The 22615-nt window shown below is 66.4% G+C and overlaps 1 protein-coding gene across 2 annotated transcripts; it reads left to right on the forward strand.

Annotated features, from left to right (window-relative positions):
* The first annotated feature begins 570 nt into the window (after positions 1-570).
* ZFHX2 (zinc finger homeobox 2) lies at positions 571-20628 on the forward strand. Of its 2 annotated transcripts, none has more exons than XM_074982797.1 (10): positions 571-775; positions 6043-8261; positions 11631-12091; positions 12194-12413; positions 13055-13120; positions 13218-13270; positions 14098-14301; positions 14847-14979; positions 15127-18312; positions 18576-20628. In XM_074982797.1, the coding sequence occupies exons 2-10, from the start codon at positions 6098-6100 to the stop codon at positions 19322-19324; spliced, it is 7236 nt and encodes a 2411-aa protein (XP_074838898.1). In that variant the 5' UTR covers positions 571-775; positions 6043-6097; the 3' UTR covers positions 19325-20628. The 2 variants fall into 2 exon arrangements, with proteins under 2 accessions (XP_074838898.1, XP_074838899.1); XM_074982798.1 differs by having other exon boundaries at positions 18579-20628.
* Positions 20629-22615: the final 1987 nt, after the last annotated feature.

Consider the following 22615-nt stretch of genomic DNA (forward strand, 5'->3'; position numbering starts at 1 on the left):
GGGGGCTGGCGGCTCGGGGACGGGGGTCTCAGCCGGCGGGGGGCCGAGCTGGGGGTAGTGGGCGGTGCCGGGGGCTCAGTCGGTGGGGGCGGGCGGGGCCGGGGCCGGGGGGGCTCAGCCAGCGGGGGGGGGGCGGGCGGCGCTGTGGTTGGGGGGGGCTCAGCCGGCGGGGGGCTGAGCAGGGGATAGGGCCGGGCGGGGGGTGAGGCGGAGGCCGGGGGTGGCTGAGCCGGCGGGGGAGGGGCTGAGCTGGCGGGGGGCTCAGGCGGGGGTAGGGGCGGGGGCCGGGGCTGGGTCGGGTCGAGGGGGGGATCGGGGCGGGGTAGCCGAGGCGGGGGCCGGGAGGGGCTGAGTCGGCGGGGGGGACTCAGGCGGGGGTGGGGCGGGGGCCGAGCCGGGGGTCTGGGGGGAGCCGCGCCGGCGGGGTGGCCGAGCCGGGGGGGGGGGAGCTCAGGAAGGGGTAGGGGTCGGGGGGGGGGCTCGGGGGGGGGCGCGCCGGCGGGGGGGGGGGGGGCTCAGGCGGCGGCGCCGGGCGGGGGGCGGGGGACTACACTTCCCATGATGCTCCGGCGCACCTGCCGCCCCCCCCACCCCCCGCCGGTGCGGGAGCGACGCGCCCATTGTGCGGAGCGGAGCGGAGAGGCGCTGCGGAGCGGGGTGCGCGGCCGATCGATGGGGAAGCCCCGGCGGCGCCGGCATCGATCCGCGGGCCGGGCCTGAGCGGGGCGGGGCGGAGCGGAGCGGAGCGGCCCCCGGCCGAGCCCCACCGCCGCGAGTGAGTGCGGGAGCCGCCGGCAGCGCCGGGCGCCCTGCGGCTGCGGGAGCCGGGGGGCGGTGGGGGGGCAGAGGTCAGGAGGGGGAGGGGGCCAGAGACTGGGGGGGGGTGGGGGGCAGGAGACAGGGGCAGAGGACAGGAGGGGACAGAGGGGGAGGGGCAGATGACAGGAGGGGGCAGGAGACGGGGGGGAGGGGCAGAGGACAGGAGATGGGGGGCAGAGGACGGGAGGGGGCAGGAGATGGGGCAGAGGGGGAGGGGCAGAGGACAGGAGGGGGCAGGAGACAGGGGGCAGAGGGGGAGGGGCAGAGGACAGGAGGGGGCAGGAGACGGGGCAGGGGGGAGGGGCAGAGGACAGGAGGGGGCAGGAGACGGGGCAGGGGGGAGGGGCAGAGGACAGGAGGGGCAGGAGACAGGAGGGGGCAGAGAGACGGGGCAGAGGGGGAGGGGCAGAGGACAGGAGGGGGCAGGAGATGGGGCAGAGGACAGGAGGGGGCAGGAGAGGGGGCAGAGGGGGAGGGGCAGAGGACAGGAGGGGGCAGGAGATGGGGCAGAGGGGGAGGGGCAGAGGACAGGAGAGGGGCAGAGGGGGAGGGGCAGAGGACAGGAGGGGGCAGGAGAGGGGCAGAGGGGGGGGGCAGAGGACAGGAGGGGCAGAAGATGGGGCAGGGGGGAGGGGCAGAGGACAGGAGGGGCAGAAGATGGGGCAGGGGGGAGGGGCAGAGGACAGGAGGGGGCAGAGGGGGAGGGGCAGAGGACGGGAGGGGGCAGAGACAGGAGTGGGCAGGAGATGGGGCAGAGGGGGAGGGGCAGAGGAGGGGGCAGAGACAGGAGTGGGCAGGAGAGGGGGCAGAGGGGGAGGGGCAGAGGACAGGAGATGGGGCAGAGGGGGAGGGGCAGAGGACAGGAGGGGGCAGGAGAGGGGCAGAGGGGGAGGGGCAGAGGACAGGAGGGGGCAGGGGAGGGGGCAGAGGGGGAGGGGCAGAGGACAGGAGGGCTGAGGCAGGAGACGGCTGCTGAGCTGGGCTGTGGGGGATGGGTGGGGTACAGGGGTGGCGGAGGGGAAGGGGGCGGCAGCCAGAGGGGCGTGGCGGGGCGGGGCGGGGCCGGGCCGGGCCGGGCCGGGGCCGGCAGCGGGGAAGGGGGGAGCAGCCGGGGGGAGCCAGGCCCGGGAGGAGCAGAGTAAGGGGGCCGGGGGCGCCTGCCGGAGCGGAGGGCACGGAGGCCGCTGGTATTTGTGGCCGGGCGACAGCTCCCTGCCCCGACTCATCGATTTGCCATCGATTTCCCGTCCGTCTCCCCCGCCTGGCGCTCCCGGGACTCCCCCTCCCGGGGCAGTGCGGGGGCTTTGAACCACGCCACCTGCGCCTCCTGCTCCGCCCCCAGCCCCACGCAACCCTGGGGGGGGCGTCGTTTGCCGCCGCCCTGTTTGCAGTGGGAAGGAGGCATGCAAACACACCTACCGCACATCACGGCAACAGGACACAACACACACACACACAACACGGTGAGGGAGGCGGATGCCGCACGCAACCACACACCAACAAGAGAGACCCACAACGAAGCTCACTGCCCCCGCCCAGTCCCGCGGGGTTCATAGAGAACACACACCCAAGCGACACCAGACACAAAACCACACCATTGCAAAACACAATCGACAACCCTCAGCCCCCCCCCAAACAGAACACAACGGCTGTCCAGCAATCAGCTGCACAAGGGTAGGATTGCAACACAAACACACCCTGTCCCCACACTGCACACCGCACAAGAGGAGCCCGCAACGCACAACCCTTCGGTGAACTACAAAGTCAGCCGAGTAACACAACCCCTCTGTGATGACACAACCAGCAAACACACACACCCATTCCCGCCCGTAGTAACACAACCCACACCGGCACCACATGACTCTTTCTTCACCATGCATGCAATAGGCTACAACAGCCGGATACAACTCTGCAATGCCCAGGAACACAACACAACACAACAGCCACAAACAACACCCACCCACCACTCAGCAATGTACACGTGACCACTGACAGCCGGGGGCACACAGCCGTTGTGGGTTTACTCTCACAAAGTCACATGCGGCATCCACAGGAAAGCACAACCGACCTCCGCACCCCGGCACACCCCCGCAAGGCAACACACAAGCCACTCGCAGCAGCAAAATGGACCGATTTGCACACGACATTTCACTCGACTCCACAACACACACAACCTCCTCCCCGCAAAAAGCTGGGTTGCAAAAACCCAACCCCCTAAGCTACACAACCTCAGTATGCACACAGAGCTCCCTCCACAACCCTTTTGTGTCACGCCCCACACATCCCCCAGAGCAGCCAAGTAACACACCCACAACACAAACGTGGTGGTCACACGTGCAGCTGGGCCATGGGGGACACGCATGGTTGATACACACAACGCACAACTGGCGGGACCAATATGAACACAATGTACACAACACACAGTGTCTGTACACCACACAACACATCAACACAACACACACAACACACACATGCATGATTGACACTTGCGATGCAGCAACACAATACACCTGAGGTTGACACACCTAACGGTTCTGCATAACACGCACTCAGTGGACCCACACGACACACAGGCATGGTTAACACACCACATGGATCTACACAACACACACGAGGGACTGATGCAGCCCATGGACAATCGACACACGAAGGAGTTACACAACCCACACCCGATGGAGCTACACAAAACACAGCTGACACCCTCCTGGAAGTACACAACACCCTGAGAATTCACAAGCCCCGCCCAGCCCACCCGGACACCCAACCACAAGCCAGTCGTGCAATATAGCCCCGCCCTGCCCTGGCCCATCAAATAGGGAAAGGAAATTTACATATGCAGATGAGGGGGAGGAGCCACATACCAATCCCACAAGTGTTTGACTTCCCCCTCGCGCAGCCTTGCTCCCTCCGCCCGCCCCTCGCACGGCCTCGCTCCCTCCTCCCGCCCCTCGCACGGCCTCGTTCCTCCCACCCCTCGCACCGTCTCTCTCCCTCCTCCCGCCCCTCGCACCGTCTCGCTCCCTCCTCCCGCCCCTCGCACAGCCTCGTTCCTCCCACCCCTCGCACGGCCTCGCTCCCTCCTCCCGCCCCTCGCACGGCCTCCCTCCCTCCTCCCGCCCCTCGCACGGCCTCGCTCCCTCCTCCCGCCCCTCGCACGGCCTCGTTCCTCCCACCCCTCGCACCGTCTCTCTCCCTCCTCCCGCCCCTCGCACCGTCTCGCTCCCTCCGCCCGCCCCTCGCACGGCCTCGCTCCCTCCTCCCGCCCCTCGCACAGCCTCGTTCCTCCCACCCCTCGCACGGCCTCGCTCCCTCCTCCTGCCCCTCGCACGGCCTCCCTCCCTCCTCCCGCCCCTCGCACGGCCTCGCTCCCTCCTCCCGCCCCTCGCACGGCCTCGTTCCTCCCACCCCTCGCACGGCCTCGCTCCCTCCGCCCGCCCCTCGCACGGCCTCGCTCCCTCCTCCTGCCCCTCGCACCGTCTCGCTCCCTCCTCCTGCCCCTCGCACGGCCTCGTTCCTCCCACCCCTCGCACCGTCTCTCTCCCTCCTCCCGCCCCTCACACCGCCTCGTTCCTCCCACCCCTCGCACGGCCTCGCTCCCTCCTCCTGCCCCTCGCACGGCCTCGCTCCCTCCTCCCGCCCCTCGCACGGCCTCGCTCCCTCCTCCCGCCCCTCGCACGGCCTCGCTCCCTCCTCCTGCCCCTCGCACCGTCTCGCTCCCTCCTCCTGCCCCTCGCATGGCCTCGTTCCTCCCACCCCTCGCACCGTCTCTCTCCCTCCTCCCACCCCTCGCACGGCCTCGCTCCCTCCTCCTGCCCCTTGCACTGTCTCGCTCCCTCCTCCCGCCCCTCGCACGGCCTTGCTCCCTCCTCCCGCCCCTCGCACCGTCTCTCTCCCTCCTCCCGCCCCTCGCACGGCCTTGCTCCCTTTGTGTGACTGACAAGAAGAGAGACAAGTTCGGGCTCCCTATTGAAGTGGTTTCCATCCCCCAGACCCTCCTTTGGGGGGGGGCAGCCTGTCCCCCCACCCCAGGGAACTGAGCAGGGGGAGATGGGGAGCGGGGCAGAGGGGGCTGCGTGGGGCAGAGCGAGGTGCCCTGTGGGAGTGAATTCCTGACCCACGAGCCCCCCTCCCCCGTCTTTCCTTCCACCCCTCAGTCCAGCCAGCTGCCCCCAGAGCGAGGGGGGGGCTCCGTCCGTCCGTCCGTCACCCGCACTCTTTGCAGCCGGGGGGGGATCCCCCGCTTGGCCTCGGCCCCCTGAGCCGGCTGGTCTCCGAGTTCACGTCCAGGAGCCCCCCACTTCTCCGAGCCGCTCCCAGCTCCATTTGCAATGGAAACTTCCCCGGCTGGGGGGCGGGGGGGGGGTGATTTGCAATGTAAATGATCCAGAGACGCTTCCCAGCATGCACTGCTCTGGGCCACTTTCCCCTCCCCCGTTGTCCCCGACTGGTGCTGCAATTGTAGCTGGCCAATGCCCCATAAAAGGGACAGGCCCTGCCCCATTCCCTGCCCCACAGCCAGTCCTGCCGTGGGCCGGGGGGAGCCGGCGCCCCTAGAGCGGACAAGCCCTGCCCCATTCCCTGCCCCACAGCCAGTCCTGCCCTGGGCTGGGGGGAGCCAGTGTCCCTAGAACGGACAAGCCCTGCCCCATTCCCTGCCCCACAGCCAGCCAGTCCTGCTGTGGGCTGGGGGGAGCCGGCGCCCCTAGAGGAGACAGGCCCTGCCCCATTCCCTGCCCTACAGCCAGTCCTGCCGTGGGCCGGGGGGAGCCGGCGCCCCTAGAGCGGACAAGCCCTGCCCCATTCCCTGCCCCACAACCAGTCCTGCCCTGGGCTGGGGGGAGCCGGCGCCCCTAGAGGAGACAGGCCCTGCCCCATTCCCTGCCCCACAGCCAGCCAGTCCTGCCATGGGCTGGGGGGAGCCGGCACCCCCAGAGGGGCCAGGCCCCGCCCTATTCCCTGCCCCACAGCCAGCCAGTCCTGCCCTGGGCTGGGGGGAGCCAGCGTCCCTAGAGGGGCCAGGCCCTGCCCCACAACCAGCCAGTCCTGCCCTGGGCCGGGGGGCTGGGGCTGGATCTTGGGGGCTGTGGTTCTCCTGGTTCCTCTTCGGGGTCTTTGCCCCTCCGCTGTTAGGGGGCTGGGGATACACCTGGCCGCCCCCAGGGTAGCCGGGCGCTCGGTCTCTCTCACGCTTGCCCTTCCCCTCTGCTGTCCTGTCCCCGCCAGGGCCTCAGCTCCGGCGCTGAGATGAGCCGTCCACGCTCCTCCGGCCTCCACCGCCATGGAACCTCCCTCTAAGTTTGCTTCCTTCTCCCGCTGCTGCCCCCCGGCTCACGGGCAGGATGCCAGGGCTGCGGCCCGCCCCCCTCAGGACCCCTCCGCCCCTCCAGCCACCAAAGAACCCTCCCTGCCGGACCCCTCCGCCGAGACCATGAGGCCCCGACCCGACTCCCGGCCAGAGGCAGGTCCTCCCGGTCCCCTCGCGGCCACCGTCTGCGCCCCGGCGTGCCAGGCAGGCCGCGGTCCCGGCGCCCCCAGCCTGGGGCTCCTCCATCCTCCTGGCCCCCGGGGAGACGCCAGCGAGGACGACGATGAAGATGATGGAGAAGAGGACGATGAAGATGGCGGCCACACGGCCAACCTGGTCTTCTTCCCCAACGGCTCAGCCTATCTCCTCGGCGGCGGCCACGTTCTTTTACCAAAGGGCTCTCCCGGCGCCAAGGCAACCCTGCCGGTGTCCACCCTCCACGTCCAAGATGGGGGTCCCCACCAAGGCTTTACGTCTACTGACCAAATGTCCCAGAATACCTCAGCGCCGGGCGAGCAGCCTCCCTCCGGCGCCTTCCGCAGCTATCGACTAGCCAGGGCCTCCGCTCCCACCCCCTCTGCCAAAAACTTGCCCACCGAACCCAAAGATGCCGCCACCGACGGGGAGGGGGAAGCCAAAGCCGGCCAAGAGGAAGAACCATCGTGGCCGCCCTGGCTGTGCTTGGTCTGTTGTCTCTCCTTCCGACACGGCCGTTCCTTGGCCTCCCATGCCCTCTCGGCTCATGGGGTGCAGCTTAGTCCCAGGGAGCGCCGCACCCTCTCCCGAGGGGTCCCCGCCGTGCTCCAGGGTGCCGTCCTCAGCTTCCTAGAACCAAATAACCCCACCAGCAGGGTGGGCCTCAGCGCCGGAATGTGTAGCGGATGGGTGAATGTAACGAAGGAGGAGCGAAGTCCCCGAGAAGGATGCAAGCCACCCAATGCCAAAGATTCAAGGACCGGCGGCGTGGACTGGGCCAATGGGGGAGAAGAGGAGGAGGAGCCAGAGGAGGAGACGACTGAAGGCAGGAGGGAAGAAGGGGATGGGTTGAGGCGTCTACTGGACCAAAGCTCACATGGCCAAAGCCCCTCGAGAGGGGCCGGTATCCCGGATGAACTACCACCAGGGAAGGACAACACCGAGGTCAACGTTGGGTTGGCCAACACCAAGTCCAATGACAAGTCTAATGTTGGGTTGGCCAACGTGGACGTCACCCATGAGTCCAACGTTGGGTTGGCCAACGCGGACGTCAACAATGAGTCCAATGCCGGGTTGGCCAACAGTGGGGTTGGCCCCCATGCTGGAGGGGTCCCTATTGGCTTTGGGGATGATTACACAGCCGTGGCTTATCCTGGGCTTAGCCTCTCGGGCCACATGTCCCTGCTGCATTCCCGCAACTCCTGCAAGACCCTCAAGTGCCCCAAATGCAACTGGCACTACAAATACCAGCAGACCTTAGATGTCCACATGCGGGAGAAACATCCGGAGAGCAACAGCCACTGCAGCTACTGCAACGCCGGAGGCCCGCACCCACGCCTTGCCCGGGGTGAGAGCTACAACTGTGGCTACAAGCCGTACCGCTGCGAGGCTTGCAACTACTCCACCACCACCAAGGGCAACCTCAGCATCCACATGCAGTCGGACAAGCACCTTGCCAACCTTCAGGGTTTCCAGGCTAACACGGGCAGCGGGGCCCAGCCTGTGCCGCCGGCCGCCCCCGCAGTCCCAGCCCCGGTGGCTCCTGAGGAGAAGGAGACCAAGAGTAAGATCTCCTGGCAGTGCAAAGTCTGCAGCTATGAGACCAGCATCTCCCGCAACCTCCGTATCCACATGACGTCGGAAAAGCACATGCAGAACGTGCTTCTCCTCCACCGAGGGCTGCCGTTGGCCTTGCCTGGGCTCCTGGGGCAGCCGGGGGGCAGCAGTGGGGGGAAGCAGCCACCGCCGCAGCAGCAGACTGAGCTCTTCCAGTTCTATGGGGTGCAGCCTTTGGGCCACCCCCACAGCCACCATCACGCAGGAGTCACCAGCACCAGCCCTGGGCTGCGGGTGGAGAAGGCCCCGGAACCAGCTCAGATGCTACTCAGTGGCTTCCAGCCACTGGGTCCTGCTGGGAGGAAGGGGGCAGTTTTAGCACCAGGTACGGGCAGCATCCTTTTGCCCCACACCATGTCTTCCCATCTCCCACCGTCTCCACCATTAACTGGTTCCCCACACTGTGCCCCTGCTCCCCACAGTCCTTCATTTTGGGTGGGTTGGCCATGCGTGAGGTCCATTTGGGGTTGGCCAACAAGGGAGTCAGCGCTGGGCTGGCCAAGGGTGGGGTCCAGCTTTGGGATGACTTGTTCACTCACTCCCATGTCTCTCATTCCTCCCAGTGTCCACCCCATCAGTGCCCCTCCAGGTCCCCTTCCAAACCCACCTGGGAAAGTCCCACCCCTTCCTGCTGGTTCCGTCCCACCTTCCCCCTTCCTGATAACATGCCCGTTGGTGGGGCAGGGGAGAAAGGCCTTTTCAGGTCACTATTAACAGATTTCATCTTTTCTCTCTTGCTCATCTTCTCTGTGTTTCCTTCTTTCCTTCCTTCTTTCCTTCCCCATCACATCATCTTCCTTCCTTCCGTCCTTCCTTCCTTCCCCCATTACGTCACCTTCCTTCCTTCCTTCCCCATCACATCATCTTCCTTCCTTCCGTCCTTCCTTCCTTCCCCCATTACGTCACCTTCCTTCCTTCCTTCCCCATCACATCATCTTCCTTCCTTCCGTCCTTCCTTCCTTCCCCCATTACGTCACCTTCCTTCCTTCCTTCCTTCCTTCCTTCCCCATCACATCATCTTCCTTCCTTCCGTCCTTCCTTCCTTCCCCCATTACGTCACCTTCCTTCCTTCCTTCCTTCCTTCCTTCCCCCATTACGTCACCTTCCTTCCTTCCTTCCTTCTTTCCTTCCTTCCCCCATTACGTCACCTTCCTTCCTTCCTTCCTTCTTTCCTTCCTTCCCCCATTACGTCACCTTCCTTCCTTCCTTCCTTCTTTCCTTCCTTCCCCCATTACATCACCTTCCTTCCTTCCTTCCTTCCTTCCTTCCTTCCCCCATTACGTCACCTTCCTTCCTTCCTTCCTTCCCCATCACATCATCTTCCTTCCTTCCGTCCTTCCTTCCTTCCCCCATTACGTCACCTTCCTTCCTTCCTTCCTTCCTTCCCCATCACATCATCTTCCTTCCTTCCGTCCTTCCTTCCTTCCCCCATTACGTCACCTTCCTTCCTTCCTTCCTTCTTTCCTTCCTTCCCCCATTACGTCACCTTCCTTCCTTCCTTCCTTCTTTCCTTCCTTCCCCCATTACGTCACCTTCCTTCCTTCCTTCCTTCTTTCCTTCCTTCCCCCATTACATCACCTTCCTTCCTTCCTTCCTTCCTTCCTTCCCCCATTACGTCACCTTCCTTCCTTCCTTCCTTCCCCATCACATCATCTTCCTTCCTTCCGTCCTTCCTTCCTTCCCCCATTACGTCACCTTCCTTCCTTCCTTCCTTCCTTCCTTCCTTCCCCCATTACGTCACCTTCCTTCCTTCCTTCCTTCTTTCCTTCCTTCCCCCATTACGTCACCTTCCTTCCTTCCTTCCTTCTTTCCTTCCTTCCCCCATTACGTCACCTTCCTTCCTTCCTTCCTTCCCCCATTACGTCACCTTCCTTCCTTCCTTCCTTCCTTCCCCATCACGTCATCTTCCTTCCTTCCGTCCTTCCTTCCTTCCCCCATTACGTCACCTTCCTTCCTTCCTTCCCCATCACATCATCTTCCTTCCTTCCGTCCTTCCTTCCTTCCCCCATTACGTCACCTTCCTTCCTTCTTTCCTTCCTTCCCCATCACATCATCTTCCTTCCTTCCGTCCTTCCTTCCTTCCCCCATTACGTCACCTTCCTTCCTTCCGTCCTTCCTTCCTTCCCCCATTACGTCACCTTCCTTCCTTCCTTCCCCATCACATCATCTTCCTTCCTTCCGTCCTTCCTTCCTTCCCCCATTATGTCACCCTCCTTCCTTCCTTCCTTCCTTCCTTCCCCATCACATCATCTTCCTTCCTTCCGTCCTTCCTTCCTTCCCCCATTACGTCACCTTCCTTCCTTCCTTCCCCATCACATCATCTTCCTTCCTTCCTTCCCCCATTACGTCACCTTCCTTCCTTCCTTCCCCATCACATCATCTTCCTTCCTTCCGTCCTTCCTTCCTTCCCCCATTACGTCACCTTCCTTCCTTCCTTCCCCCATTACGTCACCTTCCTTCCTTCCTTCCCCATCACATCATCTTCCTTCCTTCCGTCCTTCCTTCCTTCCCCCATTATGTCACCTTCCTTCCTTCCTTCCTTCCTTCCTTCCCCATCACATCATCTTCCTTCCTTCCGTCCTTCCTTCCTTCCCCCATTACGTCACCTTCCTTCCTTCCTTCCCCATCACATCATCTTCCTTCCTTCCTTCCCCCATTACGTCACCTTCCTTCCGTCCTTCCCCCATCACATCATCTTCCTTCCTTCCGTCCTTCCGTCCTTCCCCCATTACGTCACCTTCCTTCCTTCCTTCCTTCCTTCCCCATCACATCATCTTCCTTCCTTCCGTCCTTCCTTCCTTCCCCCATTACGTCACCTTCCTTCCTTCCTTCCCCATCACATCATCTTCCTTCCTTCCGTCCTTCCTTCCTTCCCCCATTACGTCACCTTCCTTCCTTTCTTCCCCATCACATCATCTTCCTTCCTTCCGTCCTTCCTTCCTTCCCCCATTACGTCACCTTCCTTCCTTCTTTCCTTCCTTCCCCATCACATCATCTTCCTTCCTTCCGTCCTTCCTTCCTTCCCCCATTACGTCACCTTCCTTCCTTCCGTCCTTCCTTCCTTCCCCCATTACGTCACCTTCCTTCCGTCCTTCCCCCATCACATCATCTTCCTTCCTTCCGTCCTTCCTTCCTTCCCCCATTATGTCACCTTCCTTCCTTCCTTCCTTCCTTCCTTCCCCATCACATCATCTTCCTTCCTTCCTTCCCCCATTACGTCACCTTCCTTCCTTCCTTCCTTCCCCATCACATCATCTTCCTTCCTTCCGTCCTTCCTTCCTTCCCCCATTACGTCACCTTCCTTCCTTCCTTCCCCATCACATCATCTTCCTTCCTTCCGTCCTTCCTTCCTTCCCCCATTACGTCACCTTCCTTCCTTCCTTCCTTCCTTCCCCATCACGTCACCTTCCTTCCTTCCTTCCTTCCCCATCACATCACCTTCCTTCCTTCCACGTTATTTTGTTCTCTCCTTTTCTCTCTCTCCTTCTGCGTTTCTTTCTCCTCCCTTCTTCGTCTCTCATCCCTCCTTTTCGCCCCCCCCGGTCGATTCCTTCTCTCCTCCTTTTCTCCTTCCCGCTTTCCGCCCGGCCTGGTGTCTTCCTCCGTCCGGCCGTATCCCGTCCTGTTTCGCGGGTGGCTGCTCCTGCCCGGCCGGTTCCTTCCTCCGCCGCTTCTCGTTGCTCCGGCCGGGCAGTGGCGTCGGCGGGACGTCCCCCCTCGCCGCCGGCAGCCGCCTCCCCTCCTGCGGCCGCGCCGGGGCGGCTCTTCGGCTGCCTGGTGTGCCAGCGCTTCGGCACGGACAGCGTGGAGGACCTGCTGCGCCATTGCACGGCCCCCCGCCGGCTGCCCGAGGCCGAGTGGAAGGAGGTGGCCGGGGACCTGCACCGCTGCCGGCTTTGCGCCTACAGCACCCAGCTGAAAGCCAACTTCCAGCTGCACCTCAAGACGGACAAACACGCCCACAAGTACCAGCTGGCCGCCCACCTGCGCGAAGGGGGCGGGGCCTCGCCCGCCTCCGCCGCCGCCCCCCCGGGCGCAGAGCCGCCCCCCCTCCACCTGCGCTGCAACCTCTGCGGGTACGAGACCAGCAGCCCGGAGAAGATGCGGCTGCACGTGCGGGGGGCGGGGCACGAGGAGGGCGAGCGCAGCTACAAGGTGAGGGGGCGGGGCCTGGGGCAAGGGCGGAGCCAGGGTGGGAGGGGCCAGGGAGGGCAAAGGGGGCCCACACTGAGGGGGTTCGTCTCCCCCCCACCGCAGCTCCTGCTGGAGATGGAGGCCTCCGCCCCGGGGCCCGAGCCGCCCCGGCTGCACTGCCGGCTCTGCGAGGTCTCCGCGCCTTCCTGCCTTGCCATGTGGCACCACCTGCGGGGCCCCCAGCACCGGCACCGCGAGGCCCAGGGCGGGCAGCCGGCCAAGGAGGGCGCCGGCGCCCTGGAGCGATGGATCCGGCTGGCCGAGCCGCTGCCGCTGGGCGCCGGTATGGAGGGGCTGGGGGGGGCGCCGTGGGGCGGGAGCGAGGGATGGGCCTGGCCGGGCGGAGAGGCTGGGGGGTGTCAGCGAGGGGCGCCGTGGGGCGGCAGCGAGGGATGGGGCTGGCCGGGCGGAGAGGCTGGGGGGCGGCAGCGAGGGGCGCCGTGGGGCGGCAGCGAGGGATGGGGCTGGCCGGGCGGAGAGGCTGGGGGGCGGCAGCGAGGGGCGCCGTGGGGCGGCAGCGAGGGATGGGGCTGGCCGGGCGGAGAGGCTGTGGGGCGGCAGCGGGGGGCGCCGTGGGGTGGGAGCGAGGAATGGGGCTGGCTGGGCGGAGAGGCTGGGGGGCGGCAGCGGGGGGCGCCGTGGGGTGGGAGCGAGGAATGGGGCTGGCCAGGCGGAGAGGCTGTGGGGCGGCAGCGGGGGGCGCCGTGGGGCAGGAGCGAGGGATGGGGCAGGCCAGGCGCCAGGTAGAGGAGCTGGAGGGCAGCGGCGGGGGGCGCCGTGGGGCAGGAGTGAGGGATGGGTGGGCCGGGCGCTGGGTGAGGCAGGAGTGAGGGGCACAGGTGGGGCTGGGGGGCTGGAGTGGGGGGCAGGGCTGTTTAGCCACTCACGGTGCCCCGCCCCCTCACGCCCCCTCTGCCCCCCCAGGCAAGGAGCCCGCCTCTGAGTCATCAGCCCCCGAGAAAGAGCCGCTGAGCAAAGCCCCGCCCCCTGGTGAGTGACCCCTGCCCCGCTGGGCTCTCCTGGCGCTAGGGGAGGTGCGGCGGGGGGGCAGTCGGTCGCTAACCCGTACCCCCGCTGCCCCCCACAGGAGTGGAGGAGTCAGAGACCAGGCACCGTGGGTCGGGGGAGAGTCGGAGCACGGTGAGCTGCCCCGACCCCCAGCCCCCGCCTCCACCCTGCACGGGGCTGACGGCTGCTGGCCCGGACGCCTGGGTCCCGTAACCCCACAGCCCGGATGCCTGGGTCCCTTTCCCCCCAACTTGGATGCCTGGGTCCCTTTCTCCGGCCCAGATGCCTGGGTTCCGTTACCCCCCAGCCCCGGAGGCTTGGGTCCCTCCCCCCGAGCCAGATGCCTGGGTCCCCTTACCCTGGGTCCCTTTCCCCCAGCCCCGGACGCCTGGGTCCCTTTCCCCCAGCTCCGGACGCCTGGGTCCCTTTCCCCCAGCTCCGGACGCCTGGGTCCCCTTTCCCCCAGCCCCGGAGGCCTGGGTCCCTTTCCCCCAGCTCCGGACGCCTGGGTCCCCTTTCCCCCAGCCCCGGACGCCTGGGTCCCTTTCCCCCAGCTCCGGACGCCTGGGTCCCCTTTCCCCCAGCCCCGGACGCCTGGGTCCCTTTCCCCCAGCTCCGGACGCCTGGGTCCCTTTCCCCCAGCCCCGGAGGCCTGGGTCCCTTTCCTCCAGCCCCGGACGCCTGGGTCCCTCCCCCCGAGCCAGATGCCTGGGTCCCCTTTCCCCCAGCTCCGGATGCCTGGGTCCCTTTCCCCCAGCTCCGGACGCCTGGGTCCCTTTCCCCCAGCCCCGGATGCCTGGGTCCCCTTACCCTGGGTCCCTTTCCCCCAGCCCAGATGCCTGGGTCCCCTTTCCCCCAGCCCCGGACGCCTGGGTCCCTCCCCCCGAGCCGGACGCCTGGGTCCCCCCCTGCCCCGGCCGCCCGGGTCCCTGCAGCGACGAGCGGCTCTGCCCCCGCAGGTGCTTTGCTGCCCGTACTGCAGTTTCGTGAGCGCGGCGGTGGCCGGGGTGCGCACCCACGTCTCCTCCGAGCACGGTCTGCAGCCCACCTACCGCTGCCCCCTGTGCCAGGAGGGGCAGCTGGTGGGGCTGGGCAGCCTGCGGGCCCATCTCCGCCACATCCACAGCGTGGTGCCCGAGTGCCTGGAGAAGCTGCTGCTTGTGGTGAGTCCCCTGGGTGCCCGAACCCCCTCGGCCCGGCCCCCCGGGTGCCCGAACCCCCTCGGCCCAGCCCTCCGAGTGCCTGAACCCCCGCGGCCCGGCTCCCTGACTGCCTGGCCCCCCGGGTGCCCAAACCCTTGCGGCACGGCCCCCCAGGTGCCTGAACCCCGTTGGCCCAGCACCTCCTAGTGCCCAAACCCCCGTGGCATGGCCCCATGAGTGCCCGAACCCCCTCAACCTGGCACCTCCAAGTGCCCAAACCCCCTTGGCCTGGTCCCCCGAATGCCCGAACCCTCTCGGCACGGCCCCCCAAGTGTCCGAACCCCCTCGGCCCAGCACCTCCTAGTGCCCAAACCCCCGTGGCACGGCCCCCCCCAAAGAGCCCACACCCCCGCGGCACAGCCCCCCCAGGTGCCCAAACCCCCGTGGCACAGTCCCCCCGAGTGCCCGAACCCCCTGGGCACGGTGCCCCCTAGCACAGGGAGGCGGGGGCTGGTGCTGCTCTGGCCTGGCTGGCGTTTAATTCTCCTCTCTCCGTTTCTCCCCAGGCCACCACGGTGGAGATGACTTTTGCCACCAAAGTCCTGCCTGGCCCCCGCCTGGGCCCCGACCCCCCGGAGACGGGAGCGGCCCCCAGCCCCGAGCGTGGGGGCGAGGGTGAACCGGAGCCGGCCCCCCCTGGTGAGGGCCCCAGAGATGGGGGGACAGCAGGAGGGAAGAGATTAAGGGAGGGATCGGGGTGGGGAAGAGGGGGTTCACCCTGGGGGCCACTGGGGGGATCCACCTCCTCCTTTACTGACCCCCACCTTTCTCTGTCCTCCCCTGCAGCGCCCCCTGCTGGAGAGACCCCTGCCCCAGCCCTTCCTGCCCCCTCGCCCCCTCCGCCCCCGGCCGACACGCCTGCGCACCCGGCCCCGGCCTCCCCTCCAGCTCCCAAGGCCGAGGACTCGGAGGAGGAAGCCCCCACCCAGCTTCCGGCCCCCCCAGAGGAGCAGCAGCGCCCCCCGGAGGCCTCACCAGCCCCCCAGGACCCCCGGCAGCCTCTCTCCTACCGGAAAGCCACCAACTTCGCCCTGGACAAGTTCCTGGATCCGGCCCGGCCCTACAAGTGTGCGGTGTGCAAGGAGTCCTTCACCCAGAAGAACATCCTGCTGGTGCACTACAACTCCGTCTCCCACCTCCACAAGATGAAGAAGGCTTCGGCCGACCCCACCGCCCCGGCCCGGGGCGACGCGGGGCCCCCCGGCGCCCCCCAGCCCGCCTCCGACAAGCCCTACAAGTGCACCACCTGCCGGGTGTCCTACAACCAGAGCTCCACCCTGGAGATCCACATGCGCTCGGTGCTCCACCAGACCCGCTCCCGGGTGGCCAAGGCGGAGGCCGCCGGCAAAGGAGAGACGCCGGAGCCGGCGGAGGCGCCGGAGGCGGCGCCGGGGCCCCCCACCGAAGCCGAGCCCCCCAAGATCCTGGAAGTGCCGGCGGCGCTGCCTTTCCCGGCGCCCCTCTTCACCCCGCCGCTGCTGCCCCCTTTCCCGGTCGTGCCCGAATCCCTCTTGAACCTGCAACAGCAGCAGCTCCTGCTGCCCTTCTACCTGCACGACCTCAAGGGGACGCCCAAGCTGGCGCTCGCGGCACCAGCCCTGGCCCTGCCGGCCCCTCCCACCCCGCTCCTCCTGGCTCCACCCAAAGAGGCGCCCCCGCCCCCGCCCCCGCCGCCCGCCCCGGCCCCGGCCAAGCCGGAGACGGAGGAGGACGCCGGCGGAGAGGAACCCAACGTCGCGTCCCACCCGGCGGCCAAGGCTCTGCTGGAGAACTTCGGCTTTGAGCTGGTGATCCAGTACAACGAGGGCAAGGAGGGGGCGGGGGGCACGGCCCCGCCGCCCACGGCCCCGCCGCCCCGCCCGCCGGCCGAGAAGCTGCGCTGTGGGTCTTGTGGGAAGGTCTTCTCCAACATGCTCATCCTGAAGACGCACGAGGAACACATCCACCGACGCTTTCTGCCCTTCGAGGCCCTCAGCCGCTACGCCGCCCAGTTCCGGAAGACCTACGACAGCATGTACCCGCCGGCTGAGGGCGCTGCCCCTGCGGAGACCCCCCCGGCCCCCCCCAGCGTCGCCCCACTTTGCCCACCCTTCCTGATGCCGCCCATGCCGGTGGTTGTGCCCCCGGCGCCGCCCGAGGCCGAAGGACGCTGGTTCCAGGGTGAGGAGGAGGAAGCGGGGACGGGGACGGGGACGGAGACAACGCGGGGCGGCCAGTCGAGCCGGCGGTTCTGCCGCACCAAATTCACCGAGTTCCAGTCGCAGGCTCTCCAGTCCTTCTTTGAAGCCAGCGCCTACCCCAAGGACGGCGAGGTGGAGCGTCTCTCCAGCCTCCTGGGCCTGGCCAACCGCGTCATCGTGGTGTGGTTCCAGAACGCTCGGCAGAAGGCCCGGAAGAACGGCGCCGAGGCCGGGGGCGCCGGAGGGGGTCCCGGCGCCAGCCAGCCCAGCTGTAAGAAATGCCAGGCCGCCTTCCGATGCGTCTTCGACCTGGTGCAGCATCTCAAGAAATGCTACGATGACCGGCCCTCGGCAGAAGGCAACGAGGAGGAGGAGGAGGACGAGGAAGGGGAGGAAGAGCCAGAAGAAGAGGAGCCAACAGATGAGCCTGAGCCGCCGGCTGTGGAGGAGGAGGAAGAGGCACCAACGGGCGATGGGGACCCCGAGGAAGATCAGCCAGTGAGTGACGGAGCCATGAACCTGCTGGAGAGCAGCCTCCCCGCGCGCTCCTCCACTCCAATGGGAGCTCACGGCTCAGGACTCCTGGACCCTCCAGACCTGCCGCCAGCATTGGGGGTGTCCCAGCCCGATCTGCCCCGCAGCCAGGGGACACCCGTGAAGAGGAAGCACGAGGACGGAAGCCAGTCGCCGGGCGGCGGGAGCGGTGGCGAAGGGGAGCCACCGCGAGACAAGCGTCTCCGCACCACCATCCTTCCGGAGCAGCTGGACGTCCTCTACCGCTGGTATGTGCAGGACTCCAACCCCACCCGCAAGATGCTGGACTGCATCTCGGAGGAGGTGGGGCTCAAGAAACGGGTGGTGCAGGTCTGGTTCCAGAACACCCGCGCCCGGGAACGCAAGGGGCAGTTCCGATGCGCTGCCGGCACAGGAATCCCTCCCAGCAAGACCTCCCCAGGCTCTTCCTTGGCCAAGTTGAGTCCTGGTGGCGGGACCCCCAGTGTCTCTCTTGGCGGAACCTCCATCGTCCCTTCTAGTGGGACCCCCAACGTCTCTGGTGATGGAACTCCCAACGTCTGCCTCGGCGGGGCCCCCAACGTCTGCCTCGGCGGGGCCCCCAACATCTGCCTCGGCGGGACACCCAACATCTCCCTCGGTGGGGCCTCCAGCAGTGGGACGGCCAACGTCTCCTCCAGTATCAACGAGACCGAGTCGGAACCACTGGAAGTCAACGAAGCCCGGAGCCCATCCGGCGGCGATCTGAGCGACTCCTCTTCCTCCCCTTCCTCCTCCTTGGCCGACCCAGAGTCGCCAGGCGGACACGGGCGGGCGTCGGAGGGCGTGACCGGCCTGGACCCCTTGGGTCAGCGTCGCTACCGAACCCAGATGTCCAGCCTGCAGCTGAAGATCATGAAGGCGTGTTACGAGGCCTACCGGACGCCGACCATGCAGGAGTGCGAGGTGCTGGGCGAGGAGATCGGCCTCCCCAAGAGAGTCATCCAGGTGTGGTTCCAGAACGCCCGGGCGAAAGAGAAAAAGGCCAAGGCGGCCTCGGGCGAAGGGGGCCCAGGGGCTCCCCCTGAGGTGCCCCCTGAACCCCGGGCCGAGTGCCCCGTCTGCCAAGTGAAGTATGACTTCTATGTCTCATGCCGTGGCCACCTGTTCTCCCGGGGCCACCTGGCCCGGCTCAAGGAGGCCGTGCAGGCCCAGCTGCGCTGTGAGGGCCATGAGGGGGTGCCGGGTCCCCCAACCCTGCCTGTCCTCCCTGGAGTGCCCCCGGCAGCTGGTGCCACAGGTGAGTGGCAAGGCGTGGAGAGGTGAGTGAGGTCGGTAGGGGGACGGGACTTCCCCACGCCTGCTTCCGGGGTCTCCCCATACGCCCCCCTCCCCATCCCCTCTCCTGTGACTCTGCCCCCCGGCTGCCCATCCTTCCCAGCTGCCCCCTTCTTCCCCATTTCTGCTCCCGTCTCCCAGGTCTGGACCCCGTTGGGTGGGGCTGGGGGGGTCAGAGCCTTGCAGTCCCACCTCCCCACAACGCTTTTCCATTCCCCCTCCCAGCAGGCTCCTCGGCCGCCTCCGGCACCGGACTCCTGGGTTCCACACCACCGGGACGTCCCTTACCTCAGAGCCAGCTCAGTTCGGCGCCGGAGTCCACCAGCGAGGCCCAGCCGGCGGCCCCGGCCGCGCCCAGCCCTGCCTCGCCCTCCCTGCAGACCCTGAAGGCTCTGAAGCCGGCGGTACCCGCCCTGCTGGGCGCCCATTTCCTGCAGTTCCCCATGCCAGCAGGTGCCCCCGCCTCGCTGTTCAGCACCCCGCTGCCTGGCGGGTACTTCCAGCAGCTCTATGCCATGAAGAAGGGGCTCTTCCCCCTGAACCCCGTCATACCTCAGACCCTCCTCAGCCTCCTGCCCGCCCCCGAGGCCCCCGAGGCTGCCGGCGTCTCCACGGTGGACGTGGCCCACCGCTACCTGTGCCGCCGGTGCAAGGCGGCCTTCGAGGGCGAAGAGGCGGCCGTGGCCCACCAGGCCGGCTTCTGCTACCACGGCCAGCCGGCCCCGGCGCCCCTGCGCGTGCCCGTCTGCACCTACCACTGCCTGGCGTGCGAGGTGCTGGTGAGCGGGCGAGAGGCGCTGGAAGCCCACCTCCACTCCAGCGCCCACCGCCGCAAGGCCGGCCCCGGCCCCGCCCCCGCGGCCGGCCCCGCCCCCGGCCCCGCCCCGGCCTTTGCCAAAGAGGAAGCAAAGTTACCTCACTCGGACCCCAGCCCAAAAGGCAACTCTACCTCGACCACGCTTCTAGCTTTATGAACGGTGTGGGGCACAGCCCGATACGGGGGGCGCCTGGGACCCCCCCTGCCCTGGGGAACCTCAGCCTAGAGCCCCCCGACAATGGAAGTCCAGCCTGGAACCCACCTGGGCCAGCCCCAGCCCGGAACGACCCCCTGTCCTGCAGGACCTCAAGCTGATCCTACCACCCCCTCAGCCGGCTCCTGGCTGGCTTGCCAGTCGGTGCCCAGCCCCCCGCTGTAGGGAATGAGCATTGTGGGTATGTTGGGGGGCAGGTGGATTCAAAGCACAGCACCCTCCCGGACGTGCCCCCAAAGCCCCGTTGGCCCCACACCTTCAGCCCCGCAGGCATGGAGGAGGCCTTTGCTCCCACACGCGTGTCCGAAACGTGCCCTGCACCAGACATGGGACGTGTGGGGCTCAGATTCTGCCCCTCCCAGGCCCCCCCCCCGCCTCCCTCTGACCCCCGCAAACCTCTTCCTCCCATGCCGACCCCTAGGCGCGCCCCCCAGGCTGCCCCCTTCCAAGGCACGCCCCGTACTGTTACCAACCCAGACAGGCCGAAACCAAAACGCAACTCAACAGACAGTCGGAGAGATAAACTCAAGGAAACGATAAACCCCGGCCCCGCCGCTTGCCTGGGAGCATGTATGGAACTTGTCGGGACGGACGGACAGACGGACGCTGGCGCCGGCACCAACCAAACAGGAGATCGGGGGGCGACCCCCCGTCTCGGTCTCTCTCCTCATCTGTGAGGGCTTTGCTGAAGCCCACCTTCTCCGGGACATCGGGGGGCTGGATCAATGGACGCTCGCTCCCCGACCTGTCTCAATGGCTTTAAACACCCCCTGCCCCTCAAAATTAATCTGTCCTTCCGAGCCGCCGGAACGGGGACCGGATTCCACCCGCCCCCCTGCGAAGCCAAAACGCCCCCGCCGCCGTCCCACGACCAAAAAACCGACCCACCACGCCACGCCAGGACCTGAGTGAGGACCCACCAGCTCCCCCAAAGACCCTCTCTTGTGTCCGCCCCCCGGCCCAGCCCCCTCCTGCGCACGGAGGTTTCTTGCTCGCCGGCGCGGGTATTTTTAAGTGATTTTTCCCGCACGCCACGACCGAGTTATTGGTCGGCCGGGCTGGGGTCGTTGGCGGTCCCCGCCCGTCGCCGTGAACCAAACGGACTACAGAGCACGGGTGGGGGGCGCCAGGCCACCGCCCCGCCGTCCCCCCCGGAGCACCAAAAAAACTGGCGTTTGTTGTGTATTTAAAGGAGCCGGGGGGAGCCGGGACCAGCTCCCCCCGAACGGGAAATAAAAGGAAGTGGAAAGAAATGGGAGGAGAGAAACCGGCCGGGGGGCGAGAACCAGGCGGTGTGGTCTTCCCACTGGCTCCGCCTCTTGGGGGAGGGTGCCCTGCAAGGCTCCGCCTCCTCTGGGCTCACTCCGCCCTCTCCAGCTATTTCTGCCCCGCCCAGCCCTTTCTTGCCAGAGACCACCGCCACTTCTCCTGTCGGCCCCACCCCTGCCTCAGTTGGCCCCGCCCCTTCCTCCTTTAGCCCCTCCCACCCCATGGGGCCCTCCCTTCCCTGGTGCCACTTATCTTCCTTTGGGGCTGCCCCCCACTTTTTGACCCATGGTTCCTGCTCTGTGTTGGGGCAGGTGAGGGTGGGTGGAAGCCAGTTATCCAGGTCCCTGCCCCCTTCCTCGCCGGGAAAGGGTGGGGCTAAGGAGGTGGGAGGAGCCAACAGAGGAAGAGGCGGGGCTAAGGAGGTGGGAGGAGCCAACAGGAAGAAAGGGCCAATGACGTGGGAGGGGCCAACAGATAAAGGGACAGGGCTAAGGGGGTGGGAGGAGCCAACAGGAAGGGGTGGGGCTAAGTGGGTAGGAGGAGCCAACAGATGAAGGGACAGGAGTAAGGACGTGGGTGGAGCCAACCTGGGGGGGGCAGAAATGAGGCAGAACGACCCTGTAGGGGATTGGCGTATGGCGAGGAGCCAATGGGCAGCGACTTGAAATCTTGGCCTCCTCCACCCTCTGCAGCTGGTTGGGAAATAGGCTGGGGCCTGCAGGAAGGCGACCAGCAGACCGGGTGTCCCCCAGTTTCCCACCATGCACCACGCCCCTCCACCCTGCCCTCCAACTCTCCCACGCCTCCCCAGCACTGCTGCCCCTCCCTTCTCCCCACTCCTCTCCTCTCGGTTGGGCGTGGAAACCCATCAGGTCAAAACTGCCAACGAAGGTGAGTTCCAGTTGGGACAAAACCGTGGGGTGGGGCGAACTCGGCTGCGGGGCGATCAGGTGTGAGCTGACGAAGCGATTCAACCCAGTCATTGACTGTTGTAGAACAGGTGGCACCTCCAGTTGGCAACACTCGTTGGGTAACATCCGTAGTCCGGCGTGACCACGTCTCACGGGTGTGGCCAAGTTGCCCCGGTCCCATCTTGTTGGGTAACATCCGTAGTCCGGCGTGACCACGTCTCATGGGTGTGGCCAAGTTGCCCATGGTCCCATCTTGTTGGGTAACATCCGTAGTCCGGCGTGACCACGTCTCACAGGTGTGGCCAAGTTGCCCCGGTCCCATCTCATTGGGTAACATCCGTAGTCCGGCGTGACCACATCTCATGGGTATGGCCAAGTTGCCCCGGTCCCATCTCGTTGGGTAACATCCGTAGTCCGGCGTGACCACGTCTCACGGGTGTGGCCAAGTTGCCCCGGTCCCATCTTGTTGGGTAACATCCGTAGTCCGGCGTGACCACGTCTCATGGGTGTGGCCAAGTTGCCCATGGTCCCATCTTGTTGGGTAACATCCGTAGTCCGGCGTGACCACGTCTCACAGGTGTGGCCAAGTTGCCCCGGTCCCATCTCATTGGGTAACATCCGTAGTCCGGCGTGACCACATCTCATGGGTATGGCCAAGTTGCCCCGGTCCCATCTCGTTGGGTAACATCCGTAGTCCGGCGTGACCACGTCTCACGGGTGTGGCCAAGTTGCCCATGGTCCCACCTTGGGAACGCTCTCCTTGGGCAACATCCGTGATCCAGGATGACCATGTCTTCTGGGTGTGGCCAGGTTGCCCCGGTCCCACCTTGGGAACGCTCTTGTTGGGCAACCTCCATGTTCCGGCATGACCACTCCTCATGGGTGTGGCCAAGTTGCCTGTGGTTCCACAACGTTTGTTGGTCTTCTGAGAGCCCAGCAAGCAGTGGACGTGTTGATCATATGCTAGACGCTATCGACTGCCCATCGTCCAGCACCGGGCAGGGCCTGAGGGTGCTGGACGAGAGAGGTTCAGAGGTGGATGAAAATTATCGGG

This window comes from Carettochelys insculpta, chromosome 32, assembly GCF_033958435.1.
Source record: "Carettochelys insculpta isolate YL-2023 chromosome 32, ASM3395843v1, whole genome shotgun sequence".
In the NCBI taxonomy this organism is placed as follows: Eukaryota; Metazoa; Chordata; order Testudines; family Carettochelyidae; genus Carettochelys; species Carettochelys insculpta.

Coding starts and splice junctions, on each gene's coding strand:
- ZFHX2 (XM_074982797.1), top strand. CDS start 6,098: ATGGAACCTCCCTCTAAGTTTGCTTCCTTCTCCCGCTGCTGCCCCCCG. Junction 13,271..14,097: donor CGGGGGAGAGTCGGAGCACG/GTGAGCTGCCCC, acceptor CTGCCCCCGCAG/GTGCTTTGCTGCCCGTACTG. Junction 14,980..15,126: donor ACCGGAGCCGGCCCCCCCTG/GTGAGGGCCCCA, acceptor CCTCCCCTGCAG/CGCCCCCTGCTGGAGAGACC.